The 17,174-nt window shown below is 38.5% G+C and overlaps 1 protein-coding gene across 8 annotated transcripts in view; it reads left to right on the plus strand.

Annotated features, from left to right (window-relative positions):
* The window catches only part of KDM4C (lysine demethylase 4C), a 425,827-nt gene that overhangs the window by 356,945 nt on the left and 51,708 nt on the right, over positions 1-17,174 (plus strand). For 6 of the 8 annotated variants that reach the window (XR_004177866.1, XM_009188789.4, XM_021927833.2 and 3 more), the window contains one exon: positions 344-445. The exons of the other annotated variants lie outside the window; for them this stretch is intronic. Coding sequence is in view for 5 of the 6 variants with exons in the window: in XM_009188789.4 (XP_009187053.1) it covers positions 344-445 (102 nt within the window). In the remaining variant the exon portion in view is untranslated. The remainder of the gene's footprint in view (positions 1-343; positions 446-17,174) is intronic. 8 annotated transcript variants of the gene reach the window in all.

Below are 17,174 nucleotides of genomic sequence, written 5' to 3' on the forward strand. Positions count from 1 at the left end.
GCATATTCATTCATGCCTTTTCCATAGTTTCTTGAGTTGATGTCCTTTTGCTAAGAATAGTATTATGTATCCAGCAGAAAATACATTTTAGCAACTTTTAAAAAAATATAGTAATAACACCTTACATGACTGTGTGCAGTCAACAGGATTACCTCATTAGAGAATGTATATGAATGCATTTTGAGATGTGAACAAGTTCATGACCTCTGAAGTCAGAGTAGTTGGTGTTCACACTTGGATTCTGCCAGTAACAGACTGTGCAACCCTGTGCAAGTTCTTATTTCTGAGCCTCAGCTTCGTCATCTGTAAAACATGGTATCCCACCTCACCATGTTGTTTTCAGTTCACAGCACAGAGTAAGCACTCAAAAAATGAAAGTTGTATTGCTACTACTACTTCTACTGCTGCTGCTGCTGGTGCTACAATCTTATGTGAACTGGGCCACGTGAGTAGTGTTTTTCCTGTTTTGAGGATAAGAAACCTAAGTTCAGAGAAGTTTAATTCCTTGCCCAAATAGATGCAGATAATGAGTGGCAGGTGCTGGAATGTAAATGCCTTTTTAGCTCATACTCTATTATTTGGTGAATTCCAAACCTCAAACAGCGCTAGAGGTGTTCATCTGAAGCTTTGCTTGGGATCATGCATTACCATTTTAATTTTCCAAAGCCCTGTGGTTACTGATGATTATATTGAAGTTGCTATTAAAGAGATCCAGGTGTTTAATCAGGACTCATTCCTCTTAACTCTGGTGTGTGGTTCAGTCAGGTTTAGGTTACTAATGTGTTTCCTAAATGATGATGAAAAAGAAAATATTTGACTTTGAGGTGATTTAGAAACTACTATCTCCTACAGATCCGCTTTCAGCTTGGTACACTTTGTAAAGACTGGGGAAAACATCATGTAATTTACAACATTACATGAGGCAGCTTTTCCTGATGACGGAAAAATTTTCGTGTTCATAAATTGCCTTTGCTACATTTTCTGGGAGAAGCACTATTAGCACTCTATTTCTGAAGTATATTTCTAGTAGCTATTTCTAATCCATTCTTCTTCCATGAGACTCCAAGTATGGATTCCTCCCCAAAGTGTTTGGGAACTAAGCAGAAGGAATTTATAGAATCTGGCAACTTTGGTTAAGAACATTGTGATTTGCCCCTATTGCTTTAAATGTTCTTTCCTTATCAAGCATAGAAAAGTTCAGATTCACTCAAATATTTCTCTTTGTGTCAACTGTGAATGCTAAGAGATATGCTTCTTAGAGCAGAAACTGTAGTTTGTCTGTGTTCTCAACCATGCATTGATTATTTGAAAGTAATGGGCAATTGCTGAATCATAGCAGTGAAAACTATAAAATAAAGTTCAGGCTAACTTGGCAGCCTGGCCCAGTTGTTTTACAGAATAGTGGAGGATGCCTGTACAATTTAGGTGAAATGAAGTATAAACCTACTGTTGCTTCAGTAGAATCTCCATTTTTACTTACTTTAGGGTTTTTGAGTCCCTTATTTTTTATTTCTTCCAATTATTTGCTATAAAGCATCCAAAAGGACCATTTTAAGGAAAATTCTACTATTCCATTAGTGTCATAAATTATTTTTTAATTAATATATTTTTAAAATAGTTCTCATGTTGCGCAGGCTGGTCTCAAACTCTTGAGCTCAAGAGATCCTTTAGCCTCAGCCTCCCGAAGTGCCGGGATTATAGGTGTGATCCACTGTGCCCAGCTAATTATTTTAAGTATATGAGCTTATTCATTGTTTATTGAGCTTTGGATGTAAAATTATTTTGAATAATTGTATAAAATTCATTTGATTTATTAACACATTATTCCATCAAGCAGCAAGCAGAGTTTATAATTAGAATAGGTAGTGTTTGAAAAAAATAGGGTAAAAATTCTTAAAGATGGAAAAGAGTATGTCACAGGAAGTATACAGCTGATCCCTGTTATTTCAACCTAAATTTTAGCATGTGTTTGCCAGCGTTTTTGTCAAACACCGTTTTTGAATGTCACTGCTGTGTTTCAGATGTAAGGTCTCCTTCATGTGTGCACATGAGTGTGTGCTCATCTGTCAATGTGTGTCGTCACGCTGTCCACTTCACCACCTTTTGCATGATTCATTATAACCTATTTTCTGGCTATATTTCCAGAGATTCCACTTGGATATATTCCTAACCCAATTATCTGAATGTTGCACAGATGTTTGTAAAGAAAAGACAACATAATACATAGTAGTTATGAAACTGAAAGCCTTGGAAATGTATTTTTTCTTCAAAGCAAATAGTCAGCTACCTGTAAACCATATACTTCTGCAAAATATAGCACCCCACCGGCCATCTCACACTTGAGTAAACTAGACAGATGCCCAGTGGAAGGGATGCCTGAAAAACAGAGGTGAGAAGATGGCATGCAATGTTTTTTCCTGGCAAGTTACTTAGTAAACTTTCATATTAGGTTAGAATGATCTGCATATTTAATTCACTGCAATGAACATGGCCTCTTTATACATCTTATATGAGATACATAGTGTTTTTTCTTAATATTCTTTCCTCCAGAAAAGTATGACATTTAAGTTGTATTCATAGTTTTAGAAACCTTAGAAGTCGTGGCTATTAACATGGAGACAGATACCTATTTAAAAGAGAGGAAGAACTTTTATAGAGAAAACACTGCATTAGTTAATTTATCTGATTTTGTGTATTTTTCCTTTAGTATTATTGTAGCTATGTCAGGACAGTATTTGTTGTTGTCGTTGTTGTCTTTTTATTTCTATCAGCTAGCACTTGGCTATCCATAGGAGCAGCTTGGTATAAATTTGTTAAAATAATTATCTGATGCTAGGGAATGGGATTAGTGGAGAAGAACAAGAACTAGTGTTTATTGAGCATCTTTTATGTCAGGTGTGTTAGGTATTTCACATAGGCGCCTTATTCAGAGCAGTGTTTTTTGTGTGCATAATGGAAAGCAGGGTGGGTAGGGTAGCTTCTGTACTGGCACCTCCCATTCTAGAAACTCATCTAGGATCTTGTTATTCCACCGTCTGTCTCTCTTTCATGTGTCTTCTAACACTCATCTCAGTGATACAGCTGAGTCCTTGCTCAGCACTTACTGAATGCTTTTTTGTTTTTGTTTTTGTTTTTTTTGGGACAGGGTCTTACTCTGTTGCCCAGGCTGGAGTGCAGTGGCATGATCTCAACTCACTGCAACCCTCTGCTTCCTGGGCTCAAGTGATCCTCCCACCTTTGCTTCCCGAGTAGCTGGGACTGCAGGTGTGCGCCCCCATGTCTGGCTAATTTTTGTATTATTTGTAGATACTGGGTTTTACCATGTTGCCCAGGCTGGTCTTGAACATTTGGACTTGAGCGATCTGACTGCCTTGGCCTCACAAAGTGCTGAGATTACAGGCATGAGCCACCGCACCCAGCCTGAATGCTTTTTCCAGCCTCTGGGTCTTTAGGCCAGTTTTATTGCAACTCCTTCCTGTCATCATGAGGCAGGGGCTTAGGACAGGAGAGGACACCACAATACACAGAATCTGCTGAAGGGCTCAAAGCAAGAGCTCTGTGGGTTAACCTATGACTATATAACTAATCTTGGGGTGATGATGTAGTGGGCTACCTCTCATTGCTAACAACAGTGAAACATTCTAGGCCTCATTAATATGGAAAGATGGATGTTTGAGGCTTCCAAATTCTATACCCTAGAATAGTAGTTCTTATCCTGTATTGTGTTGTAGAGCATATTATGCTTTTAGTGTCTGTTATTGAGAAAATACTTAATGAAAAAATAAGAATCAGTATACTTTTATGTGAATTCATTAATTATAAAAGGCCAAGCAGTATTTCAGGTTGATTATGGATTGATAGGGAGAGACTCCAAAACACTCACTCCCACTGTAACATTCCCTTTTAATTAGCCAAGGATGCAGAATTGTAGCACAAGTGGATTCAGCAAATAGGGTAGAAGTGAATGCAGCCTATAATAACAAAACTTCCCCCTGGGTCCTATTTCCCTAATGGCCATATGCAGTTTTGTATATGTGTAGGCTGTTGCCAGATCTGAAACTAAACATGTATTTTTGCTATACTATAGGCTTTTATACTTGGGTCTCATTCAGGAAAACTGAGTATCTGTGCTTCTCGTTTTAATAAAATTTTTCTAAACATGAAGATACCCTAGTTCTTAAACCAAAATCAAGGTCAGCAATACTATATAATCAACTAGGGGAAGGAAGTAGTTCTGTTCCCAGATGGGTACCTGAACGATATCTCTCTCCAACTTTCTAGAATTTTTAGAAAGCCTGTTTTCCTCCAGAGCCTACCCCTGATTCTGGTTTATACATTTCAATCCAATTCGTTCCAACAGGATTTTTGGTTGGAAGGCCAGAATTACATTTCACCATATATGCATTTCACTATATTGTGCCCCTTGGATGTAAGACGGGTTGTCAGATAATTGTGTTTTTGTAATTAAGCAGCATTCAGCTAATTTATATCCGTGGTTAGGACTTTGCTTAGCTTTGCTTTATATTACTTGACTCTTTTAAACATCATCATGGTTTGTAGCCTTTTATGAGCCCATTTCATACCAGTTGACCAAAATTTTCTTCTTGATGTTCTTGCTCCACTTGGGCCTTTTGGAGCCTCTGCTAGGTGACACTTTATTTCTAATTTTAAACCACTTTTAAATGGTTTGACTGTGTCCCCACCCAAAATCTCATCTTGAATTATAACCCCCATGTGTCAAGGGCAGTCCAGGTAGAGGTAATTGGATCATGGTGGCAGTTTGTCTCACAAGATCTGATGGCTTCATAAAGGGCTTTCCCTTTCACTCAGCACTCATTCTCTTTCCTGCTGTCCTGTGGGGAGGTGCCTTCTGCCTGAGGCCTCCCCAGCCATGTGGAACTGTGAGGCAATTAAACCTCTTTCCTTTGTAAATTACCTAGTCTCCAGAGGTTCTTTATAGCAGCATGAGAATGGACTAATCCACACTTGTAGACGTCTTTGAAACTACCTTTGTTTTTTCTCAGCGAGAAATGCCGGAGTTATCTTGGTTTCTATTGTACCAAACTTGGAATCAGTGATTCATCAAAGAGCCCTGGTTCTGTTTTATGGGAGCTCTACTAGAGAACAAATTTGCCATGAAAGGTGCACATTACCATGTTTTGTTTCATTTGAGTGCCGGCTAATTTAGTACTAGAGCCACTTTAGTGACAGAGCAGATGAATAGTATTTTTTTCAAATGGTTCAGGGTTCATGTTGATATGTCCAATTTACCTGGCTTTAATAAATTCATTTTTACATTGTTCTAACTTGAGGGCTTAATGCAATTTCTCCTCTCCTAAGTGATGCCTAAAGATTTGGACCTGTTTTTCTAAAATTCTCTTAACTCTTCCTGGGTTTGCATGGTTTAGCGAGTGGGAGTGAGGTATAGGTTGGGCCTACCACCTTCTCATCCTCTGTGTGCTTGGATCCAGAGCCTGATTATGTGCACATACTCTTCCACAGGGAACCTCTGCTTTTCAGGTCTCTTTCTTTAAGAGCAAAGTTTACAGTTCCTTTGAAGACAGTTTCCCACATTTGAAAATATTTTAAACCTATTGAAGAAGGGATGAGAGTGGGGTAGAAATCTCAGAAACTGACCTCATCCCAAGATTTTTAAACTGACCTGAAACCAAGGAAAATACAGCCACTTTTCACTTTGAGTATTGGAGAGAAACTGATAACTAATATGGCAACTATACTGCTTGCTTTCCCTTTCTTATCCCAGCACTTGTTTAGCCAGATACAAAAAATATGGCTTAGCACCAAAGTTAGTTACGGAGAACGTTAGTTAGACTGCCTTAAAACTGTTCAGTTCGATACATTTAGGGACCGTGAAGCATCCTGGAAGTAAACGTAACTTTTTTTCCTTAAACTTCTCTATCTGACTTCATTCTTGGTGACCAGACCTCATTCACACAACTGTTTCAAGCACACACACATATATATATATATATATATATATATATTTTTTTTATGAGACAGTGGTGGGAAACATTTATTTAATACAATGTGATAAGCTGCATTCTAAAGGCTTTTCAGATACTAACTTATTTAACTGCCATGAACTGCCCCATTCATGGTAGGTATAGGTTGAGCATCCAAATCCAAAATGCTCCAAAATCTGAAACTTTTTCAATACCAACGTGATACACAAAGGAAATGCTCATTTAAGCATTTCAGAATCCACAATTTAAGATTTGGGAAACTAAGTAAGTATAATGCAGACACTCTGAAATTCAAAAAATTCTGAAATACTTCTGCTTCCAAGCATTTTGGATGAGAGCTGTGCAACCTGTACTGTTATTATCTTTTTATTTTTTTTTAACAGATGAGGAAACGGAAACAGAGTTTAAGTTTATATAACTTGCTGTATATTACACAGGTAGTAGGTAGAAGAGCCAGGATACAAAGCCAGGCAATCTGACTGGGTGTTCTAAGCACAGGGAATAGTGTGTGCACAAACTTCCTCAAAGGCCTGGTGTATCTGAGGAAGGCTGAAGAGTTCAACGTTACTGCGTCTAAGACATATCAGGTTTAGGGGGAGTCAGGATGGAGTGGTGAGTGGGAGGGTGGAGCTGGTGAAGTAGATTGGGTGATCAGAGATTGAAGACTGTCTTTCATAAAAAGTGAACCCTCCTTTTTATATGTCCCTGAATTAAAATTTAAAAAATCGTCTCCTGGCTGGGCACGGTGGCTCAAGCCTGTAATCCCAGCACTTTGGGAGGCCGAGACGGGCGGATCACGAGGTCAGGAGGTCGAGACCATCCAGGCTAACACGGTGAAACCCCGTCTCTACTAAAAAATACAAAAAACTAGGTGGGCGAGGTGGCGGGCGCCTGTAGTCCCAGCTACTCGGGAGGCTGAGGCAGGAGAATGGCGTGAACTCGGGAGGCGGAGCTTGCAGTGAGCTGAGATCCGGCCACTGCACTCCAGCCTGGGCGACAGAGCGAGACTCCGTCTCAAAAAAAAAAAAAAAAAATCTCCCATCTTCAAATTAGGGAAACGTTCTTGGCTAAACAAGGATCCGTTTTTAGGGACGAGGTGAGGGACAGGAAGGATTATCCTTTCTAGAGGAGATGCGTCATGGTGAGGAGAAGATTGTTTTGGGGACGCCTCCTGGGAGCAAGACCCGCAGGTACTGTTCACCCCTTGGTGGGGTGCAAACATATTACCCAATAGCTGTCTCTCACATGCGCCCACACGCACAAAGTGGATCATGCTGAGACCAGGCAGGAGAGGCTATTATTTATCTTGTTTCAAGAGTTCCTCAAAGTAGGGAAGATTAAAAAGAAAAAAAGAGTTTCTCATTCAGGCATTACTCTTGAGACTTTCCTTCCTCCATGTTCCCCAGGGGAATTCCTTGGACTCCTTTGCCACTGCTTCAGGCAAATTTAGGGGAGTTCTGCTTTGTTCTACAGTGGATGGTCCCATGCAAGGTTTATGTGCGGGCAGTATTAGGAAGCTCAATCTTGAGGCCAAGTGGGAGTGGATTAGAGAGTAGAAGGGATTGATTAGAGGCAGGAAGCTGATGCTCCAGAGCGGGTGAGAAGAAACAGAGACCTGGATTTCCACCATGGCCGTGTCCCAGGATGAGGGAGAAGGGTCTTGATTATGGGGACACTTTGGAGGTGGAATTAGAGGCCTTGGTAAATCAGATGTTGTGGAGAAGGGAGAGAGAAGACCCCAAGGGACAACCAGTTAATTATAACTGATGATGAGTAGGAATTTTGCCTACTGTCACTCTCAGTGTGCCCATCTACTGCCAGTGAGCTTGCCCTGGCCCCCACAGGGCTGATACATCAAACGTAGCTATAGGTTGAATCTATCCTTTCAATTTCCTTTTTATTTTCCCTCACTTCATCTGGAGCTCACTTCCATGGCTTGATACTGTCTTCTTTTAGTTTCTGCTTTCTCCTTTTCATAAAGTGAACCAGAGTTTAGCTAACACTCATCTCACAGTGATCTGAATGGTGTCATTTCCATAAACCCTCATCTGTGTCTCTAAGATCCTGGGTGTCTTTGTGTTTTGCTGATGATAGGATTGTTTTTCCTTTAACAATTTGGATATTGCAAACTAAAATTCTGTTTAACAAAGTTTGTTTTGACCAGCTACACTCTTTTTTTTCTCAGACTTGTACATAATCATCTAGTTTTTATATATGATTTGTTTCTTCTACATAAGTTTTTAAACAAATGGTCTGCTGAATTTGCAGTGTTATTATTGACAAAGAGAGATTTCTGACCAAAGCAAAGGTATGGAGTAAAGAGAATTCTTAGCAAGGACTTAAAAAAAGCTACAGTGATTCAGACCTGAATCTGATCAATATCCCTAAATCTAACACACATTTTTAAAAAGAAATCCCTCACCTTTCTATCAATAGAAGGGTTTTGTTGAGCTCTCTCTCCACTTATCCCAATGATAGGAAGTGAAGGTTAGATTTGCCTGGGAGGAGGAATATTTAGCATAGACCTTTTAGAATATTTACATTCAGAACCTATCTTTCTCTTATTCACATTATCAGGTAAAGCCAGAGAAGATAAAATTTTTCTTAATTTTGCTAGGAAATTTAAATAGATCCCATTAAACATTTTTAAACCCTATTCAGTACCCCCTAATTTGTTTTCCCACTGCTGATCTTTAGCCATTTCCGTAGGAAGGGCTGGGTCAGTGAGTATTGTGCTTCTCTTCCTGTGCTTTCTGTTGATAGAGCAAGGGCTTAAGGAGAGCCGCTGCAAACCCCCATGCTCACAACAGCCTCAACATACTCTACGAAAGAAGGCAAGGGAGTTTAACATGATTTTGGAAAGATTAGTCTAAAAATGGTTGAACTCTAGGCTATTCTTGGTACTAATGAAAAATAATTTCCCGAGCATTTGATGAGCTCCTATTATGTTGATGAATCTTCAAAGTCTGGGAAATGAGCTTCAAAGTCTGGGAAATCTTCAAATTCTGGAAACTTCTCAGAATTCCGGATTCATGAAGGCTTGTGCTGGAGAGCATCAGGAGTTGCCAGCATCTGGGAGTGTGGTATAGTCAAAACAATCGACTCCAGGCAGTCCTGCATTCTGGTTCCTGCTCTGCTTCTTTACTGCTTGCTACTTAGAACCATGCTGAAGTCTTGTTGAGAGACTTACCCGTATCTTAAAGCCCTGATAAATACTGATGTGAGGCCAAATGGATCCCAGGATGAACATATGAAATTGCTATTTTTTAGGTTAAAACTGGTTTAATACCAGTCATTTCGTAATATTTGATATAAAACATATTCAGAGGAGAGGGGCTGCTACCATACTATTCCTTAAATTCTGTTTTCTGGGGAGAGATCCTTTAGGCCTGGTTCATAGTAGTTAACATCTGAAACATACTGAAACATAGGAAGCACTAAAAAATCTTTCTGCAGCTATGCTACTCTTCTTTAGTTTGAAAATAGCTGACATTGTGCATGTGAGCTAGGAATTCATGTTCCTGAGTCTTGTCACCCTCAGGGACAAAAACACAAAATTTTATCTGTTCTCATATGTATGTGGGTACATTGAGAAATTAGTAACAATTGATAACGTTTTAAACTTAATTGGAATGAAGGGAATTAGCACCTATTTAGTTATGAATAATCACATCAATATATTAGCATTTTCATTAGTAAAACTTAATAGCTTTCCTGTCTCTCAAAATATGGCTTTAGTTCTGTGTGTAATAATGTGGTTTCAGGAAAAATATTTACCTAAATTTTTTATTCTGTCCTTATAAAACTGCAAATTGACCCTGATTTTTAAAAAATTCAAGACAAAGGCATTTTGATGTAGGTGTTTGGTTTTTATCACAAAAGCAGACCCATCAGAATTCTTAGGTGAAACTTGTCAGTGCTGTGTTTTCTACTTGCCTCTGTCATTTCCACCACAGAGTACACTGTGGAACCTGGGAGCCCCTTAGCCGACCTAGATCCCACTGTGGGGGCAACTGCATTAAGAAATACTTACATGGGGCTAGGTGCAATGGCTTTCACCTGTAGTCCCAGCCCTTTGGGAGGCTGAGGCGATATCAGCCTGGGCAACATGACAAAAACCCATCTCTACCAAAAATACTAAAATTAGCTGGGCGTGGTGGTGTGCGCCTATGGTCCCAGCTACTTGGGAGGATGAGGCTGTAGGATCACGTGAGCCCAGGAGGTAAAGACTGCAGTAAGCCAACATTGCGCCACTGCACTGAAATACAGCCTGGGTGACAGAGCAAGACCCCCATCTCAAAAAAACAAAACAAAACAAAAAGAAATATTTACATGGGACACTTGATATTTGACAACTTCAAAGGCCAACTTACTGAGGAAAATCAACTCTTCCATTCCAAGGACCACCTATTTGGTTTTTTTTCTTTTCCCTAGATAAGGTGTACTTTCATGTAAAATGCTTTCTTGCTTTTGCATGGAATTAATATTTCTCAGTTCCCAGGAAATTTTAAGCTTTGCAGCAATTTGTACTTTTTAAAAAAAATAATTAAGGCATACAGAATCGTCTGATAGCTTGTTAAGAAAATTAAGTAGTGACATTAATCTCATATTTTAATATTGGTATTAGAGTCAAGCATCATAGATACAGTAGAAAAATATAAATGGAATGTGTCAACAGACACACAACAGCAAAGGGTATTTGACATTCCAACATCTGGTAATGCGTAAGAGGCAGGATATTCAATTCCTTCACGTAGAAAACAGTAATTAGATGCCATAGCCATAATGAAATCCTTAGATACTGACAAAATGTAATGAAAGTTTAATATTTTTAAGACTATTAACTACAAGCAATAGAAAAGGCAATTAAATGAAATAACTTCCAATATTTCTAACTAAAAGACTACCCTCCAAGTCTTGATTGTGTGCCCACTTTCAACAAATATGATACGCAAAACTCTGGATTAGCTCAAAAGGCCTTCTGAAGCCTCTTGGCAGGAAGCCAGTGATTCCAGAGGAATGCGTTATCTTCTTTGTCATATCCTTCCATGGAATATTGGAGCATCCCTGGGCTGTGCACATTTCTCACATGCAAGTCAATACCTCTTTTCTTTCCAGGGAAGACAGGCAGTTTCTTGACCATTGAGGTCAGAAGTTGGCATCTTTTCACCTTGAAGTGTCACATGTCCTTTCTTGTCTTCTCATCCTACGCTGGTGTAGTGGGTCAGTGAAATTATAATGTCTGAAGAAATGTAAGAAATTCCTGTTTCTTCTGGAATGATACTCTGAAATATCATTTTGGTTTCTCTCTCAACCATTACTGGGCAGACCTGGCACTCGGAAGCTTTTGGTTGCAGCAGGAGGCAGGGAGAAGTGAAACTTTCTTCTTTGTAAGCATCAGATACCTTTATGAGTTATTTTCCATTTTGTTTGTCCCTCCTTGAGTGGGCCTTTTAGTTAAGTTTGTTCACTTTTCCCCATATGTTTCTCAGGAATTAGAAGAAAACACAAAATTTGGAAATCCTTACATTCCACAACTTTTAATTATACCTTAAATTTTCATCTTTATTACATATTTGGAGAACAGAGCAGTGTCCTTACTGCATCTGAGAAAGTAACTTTAATTGAGGTAATGTGGACCACCTAAGGTTACGTGGACCTTAGGTGATCGAGAACAGGAGGGCCGCAGGCAAGAAACTAGGAAGGATGCAGTTACCGTTAGAGCATCCCAGTTCTTTCCCATCCTGCCCCCACGTGAACCCCATAACGTACCTCTCTTTCATGCACAGTGCTGGGTACATGGGTCCACTCAATTAACACTAGACAATGTGACAGATGGATTTAGTTTGCTGATTAATACTGGACTTTAAACACTTTGTGGATTTATCCTTTTTGAGTAACATTGGCAAGATAGACAGAATATGCGCTCCTGCTGTGGATGTGATGGCCAGTAGAAAGCTTTTGGCTGACTTTCCTTTCACTCTACCTTTAGTTGCTTCTTCTGAAGTCCAGAGAAACCTAGGAAGTTTGTGTTTTCTCTTTCTCTGTCATTCTCTCCTCATGTAAGCAGTATGTCTTTATAGGTACGATTACCTCTTCCTCTCTAATTTTGTCTCCTGCTAACATTTGTATAGTGTGTTTTATAGTTACACATAGTACATTATCTCATTTGATGTTCATAGTAAACTTGTGTATGGTACATATTATGATTATACCCATTTGACAGATTATGAAATTGAATTTCAGAGAGGTTCAACAGTCTTCAAAAGTTACAGAATGTTCAGGTTGTCAGAATCAGAGCACATGGCATTTCATTTAGATTGTGCTGTTTTAGTAGTCATTTTTCTAATGTGAGACTATGACTTGGATTTGTTTACATGGTATTATGATTTACTTGGACTTCCTTCTTGGTGGTATGGAAAATCTGTTAAACTATTTAATTAGTCTGTTTTACTTTGGGTTACCTTGTTCAATAACAAAATATTTGCATCTGTTTTAGGTGTGCTTAACCCATTCACCAACTGTATTTGAGAGTCAGAAATCGTTACAGGCAGGAGTTACCATTGAGGGATACCCTGTGTTCCTTGCTTCTCTCGTTTGAAAGTGTCCCATCAGAAGTCATTTAAAGGAAAATTATCTTATTGTTGAGTAAATACTTTTCCTTCCCCTTTTATTCTTTCCAAATTGTAATTCCTCCAACTTTGTTATTTATTTTCAACATTGCCTTGAGTATTTTAGGTTCTTCACATTTTCATATAAACTTTAGAATCATCTTGTTAATGTCTACACACACACACACACACACACACACACACTCTCTCTCTCTCTCTGCTGTTAATGACTGGGATTGTGGGAATCTATTGCTCTTCCTAAATTATATTATTGGCACCCAAGAAGCCTGAAGAACTCCTGAAATAAAAAAGCCCAAGGCGGAGCTTTTGGGGCCTAGCATCTGGGGACTCACTGATTCTCTAGCAACAGTAATGAAATCAGATGTGACTGTAGGTGAAGCTCATGCCAGGTTTTAGCTTAGCAGTGGCCGAGCTCCACCAGTCAAACTAATGTGAACTCTCGTCTCTGCTCGTGATGAATTAAGTTGCTTACTATTTAGAATACGTAGCAAGCAGGTGGTGCGTTCCTGTTGAGAGGTTGCCACATTAACACAGTGAGGCAAAGATTCTGCTATATCTAAAGATGGTTCTCTCTTCCCAGTACTCTTCACTTACCAAACAGGGCCACTACCTCCAAGGTGAGCTCACGATTCAGATGGAAAAAAATTAGTTTTTCTCAGCATCTAATGCAGCCTGTTTGTGCTTCTACAGACATTAAAGTGAGTAAGACCTTAAATCTGCTGGGAATCTGCTTACCACCATTTCCCACTGTATTATATGTTTGTAATTAAAAACCCATGAGAAATAAAAGCACACGTGAACAAACAGATATATGGAAAATTAAATACTTGTGACGTTTTGTTGAGTTGTATGTGTGTGTGTGCTGTAAGAGCAATTATATGTTCACGAAGTCGCAGGGATTTAGGTTTTTCTGGGTAGAGGATTTTTACATAGCTCTTGTAATTTACAAAGAAAGCTCTCACTATGACAAGGCAAGTTTAGATGAGTGACTCCTGCTGCATACCTCTGGTAAAAGCAGAATAGTTTGTATTGATTTATTTATTCCAATCCTTGTAGAAATTTTTATCAGATGGACACTTTGAAAAATACAATAATAATATTTCACAGGTTATTAATTCATAGAAATTAAGGAGAAATAACAAGGTTGAGATGGTGAAAGGGTCATTGCATACAAATGGAAATGTGCTGTTTGGCCTGTACATTGACTAAGTTACTTAGTTTGGTTTCTTCACCTGTTCAGCCTTGCTGGCGCTGTGGGTTTCTACATACATTATTGGATTTGGATTTACGCCCTTTATTAACATCATATGTAGATAGAGAACCCAGTTGGGGATTTTCCCAAGATGACATCTCCGCCCATGACTCATCTTGCTAAATGTCGGGTGACCCTCCTTCCAGATGTAAACACAGGTCACCCTTGCCAGGTCTGATAAGAGAGTACTTATACGGCCAAAGCAGAGAATCTTCCCTCATTCTACCTCACAAAAGCCCTTCTCTCTGTGCTCTTGCCCTGGAGATTAACTGTTCTCTCTCTGGTCTCTGTCAAAAACTCAGTGGGGAGAAATGATATTTAAGAATGTAGTACGTATGTTCACTTGAATATTTAAGTTAGATTCCTGTGTCAGGTTAGGCCACCAAAAAATTACCAGTTTTAGCCTCCATAACTTAACCCTTCATAAGGTGCCTTCGTTGAGTTTCCTTTCATTACTGTGTCTTTTTAGTGACGGTATATATAAGCACCATTATATAAATAGTATTGTTGCCATTTTCATAAGTTTACTGTTAAAAGATTGGCTACTGTGTCATTAAATATTCCAGGTGATAAAATCTTTTTAATTATTATGAAGAAAAATTTGTGTCTTAGAAAATGGGAAAAAATATTATTTTCTTTCATTAATTCTAGCACAAATTCAACAGTTCTCTCAATTTTGAGCGTAGGCAGAGATTGCATTAACAGTTTCTGTAACTCTGTCTACTATTACCATTTTAACAGAAATTTAAAAAATATTATTTATGCTCATCAACAACTCTATAATCAGGATATTAATAGTTGTTAGACCTACCTTTGGATATTATTATTTAATGCATTATTTTAAAAGCATATTTATTTTTCCTTCCTGGTCAGGGAACCAAAAAAGAAAAAGAAAAAAAAAGAAAAACAAGTTTATTTTGTAAATATAATTGTTTGTTTGTAATCTTCTGTGTTTATTTTATGCATTTGAAAACATAGTTCTAAGTAGGGCTTCGCAGAGTAGCCAGAGAGGTCCCTGGCACATATTCCAACAGCCTTCCTGGGGTGGTGCATGTGTACTTCCTGGCAACCTCTGGCCTGGTTCAGATCTTTACCTGCATTTTCTTTTCTGGAGGGCCTCCTCTTCCTTCCCTGATCTGAGCTCTCTTAATACCTTGCATTGTGGTCAGCCATGTCTGTCTCTCTTACTAGTATGTGAGCTATTTGAGAGAAGGGACTCTCTCATTTTTTTATTTTTATTCTTAGCACCTAGGAATGTGCCTTATTTGTAGTGAGCTGTTAGTCATTTCTTATTTAAATGCCATTTTTTTTAACCCCATGCCATCCTAGTACTGCTTTTCCTCCTGGCATTGATTGACAGCTTGTTCTTGGCATTCTGGCTCAGAGTTCACTGCTGTAGAATGCTCATCAGGTGAGGAATGATGATTCTTTTTTCATTGGATTTTCTCAATGCTAGCTTTCAATTTTTTAAAGTCAACCTTTTGGATGTTGTTGTGCCTTTGATGAAGCAGTCCAGATATTAGGAACATACTTTCCTCCTTCTTCAGGTTGTAATCATTGGTAGTTAGCTGTCTTTTGTTTGAAATTTGTCCTGTTTATTTCAACATTGGTAGTCTTAGGAAAGCTAGAGAGTTTTCTTACAAGGGCCTGTGTAATTTCCAAGTTCACACCTGATTGAAGGCAGCATGGTATCAGTGGAGAGAAGACTCTTCTACATTTAAACAATTGGATCTTATTATTAGTGCTGTCCCTTAGAGGTGGCTTAGTATGATGGGAAGAACAGGTATAGTAAAAAATTCCAAAAAGACTTGATTAGTTTTTTTCTTAATACAGCCCCAAACCTGAGAATGAAATTATTTATTTGATTGAAACAACATGTCTTTGGAATCAGTGGTGATTGTTAAAAACAAAGTAAAAGTGTAATTTTTTCTTATATCACATTTGCCTTAAATATGAGATGTAGGTAAGTCAGATGAAATTTTATGACCAATTTTTATCATTTCACTTTACAAAGTGTTCATTCTCTCAAGTCTTTCTTACATCATGATTACTGAACTGAAGAATAAATGTTGGAAATGATGTTTTCTTCCTAACTCGTTTGGTTGCTGGTTTTTGTTTTTGTTTTTAGCATATCAGTTGAATAGTTCTGACTATACATGGATTAGCTGATATTTAAGGAATTTTTAAAAATTGGAAGGACTCTTAGTTTTTTATATTTAGTATTTCAGGAATTATTAAATATATAATCAATGAAAAATACAGAGAAACACATAAAGAAGTACTAAATAAATCCCATTACCCAGAGTTATACATTACTAACATTTTAGTAATGGATTTTCTCAGTGCTCCTTTTTTCTAGGCATACATATCTGTGTGAGTGACAAATCATCACAAGATATTGTGGTTTAAACCAGTGATAACTATTCAGCTCAGGATTCTGTAGGTCATCAGTTTAGGCTAGGCTTGGCTGAGGGCTTCTTCTGGTCTAAGCTATGCTGCCTCACGCATCTGTGGTCAGCTGCAGAATAGCTTGTCTGATTTTGACTGGGTTCTCTCACGTTTACTGCCTGTGGTCTGTGTGATCTCTCATCTCCAACAGAGTAGCTTGGGCTTGTTCACACAGCAGAGTCTGAGATTCTTAGAGAGAAAGCAAAAGTGTTCAAGGCCTCTTGAACAAAAGGCTATGAATTTGTGTACCATTACTTCTGCTGTATTCTTTGGGCCAATGCAAGCTAAGCCACAGTCTAACCCAGATTCAAAGGGTGGGAAATAAACTTCAGTCCTTGATGGAGGGAACTACAAAGTCACATGCACGGGATGTGGAAACGGGGAGGAGTGAAGATTTTTGGGCAGTTTGGAAATTTACCACAGTGTACGTGTGTGTATACATATGTGTACATAGATGAAAAGTGAGAGCATATACATTCTGCATTTTTATCACCAGACCTGCTCCAAATCCAAGTTACTAATCCAACCCTTTGGGTATATTGGGGAAAGTAAATAAATCTTATGTGGGAACTGCCTCAACAAGTATCTAGAACAATACCTCCCATTCAATCAATGGAAGGCTTAAAAAAATAAATAAAAGGAAATGTAATTTCTTTAGGCCACTACTTGAATTCTATTGGTGTTACTTCCTGGTTGGTTTTATTTCCTAGCTCATGTTTTCCTGTGTTTACTTCCTGGTTGGTTTTACTTCTTCACTCATTTTTTTCCCATGCTTATTTCCTCTCTCATTTCTTTTCATGTTTATTCTTCTGGTTGATGGTCTGGAGCACCCATGTTGTATTAGTCTGTTTTCACATT

The sequence above is a fragment of the Papio anubis genome, chromosome 13 (genome assembly GCF_008728515.1).
Source record: "Papio anubis isolate 15944 chromosome 13, Panubis1.0, whole genome shotgun sequence".
Classification (NCBI taxonomy): Eukaryota; Metazoa; Chordata; class Mammalia; order Primates; family Cercopithecidae; genus Papio; species Papio anubis.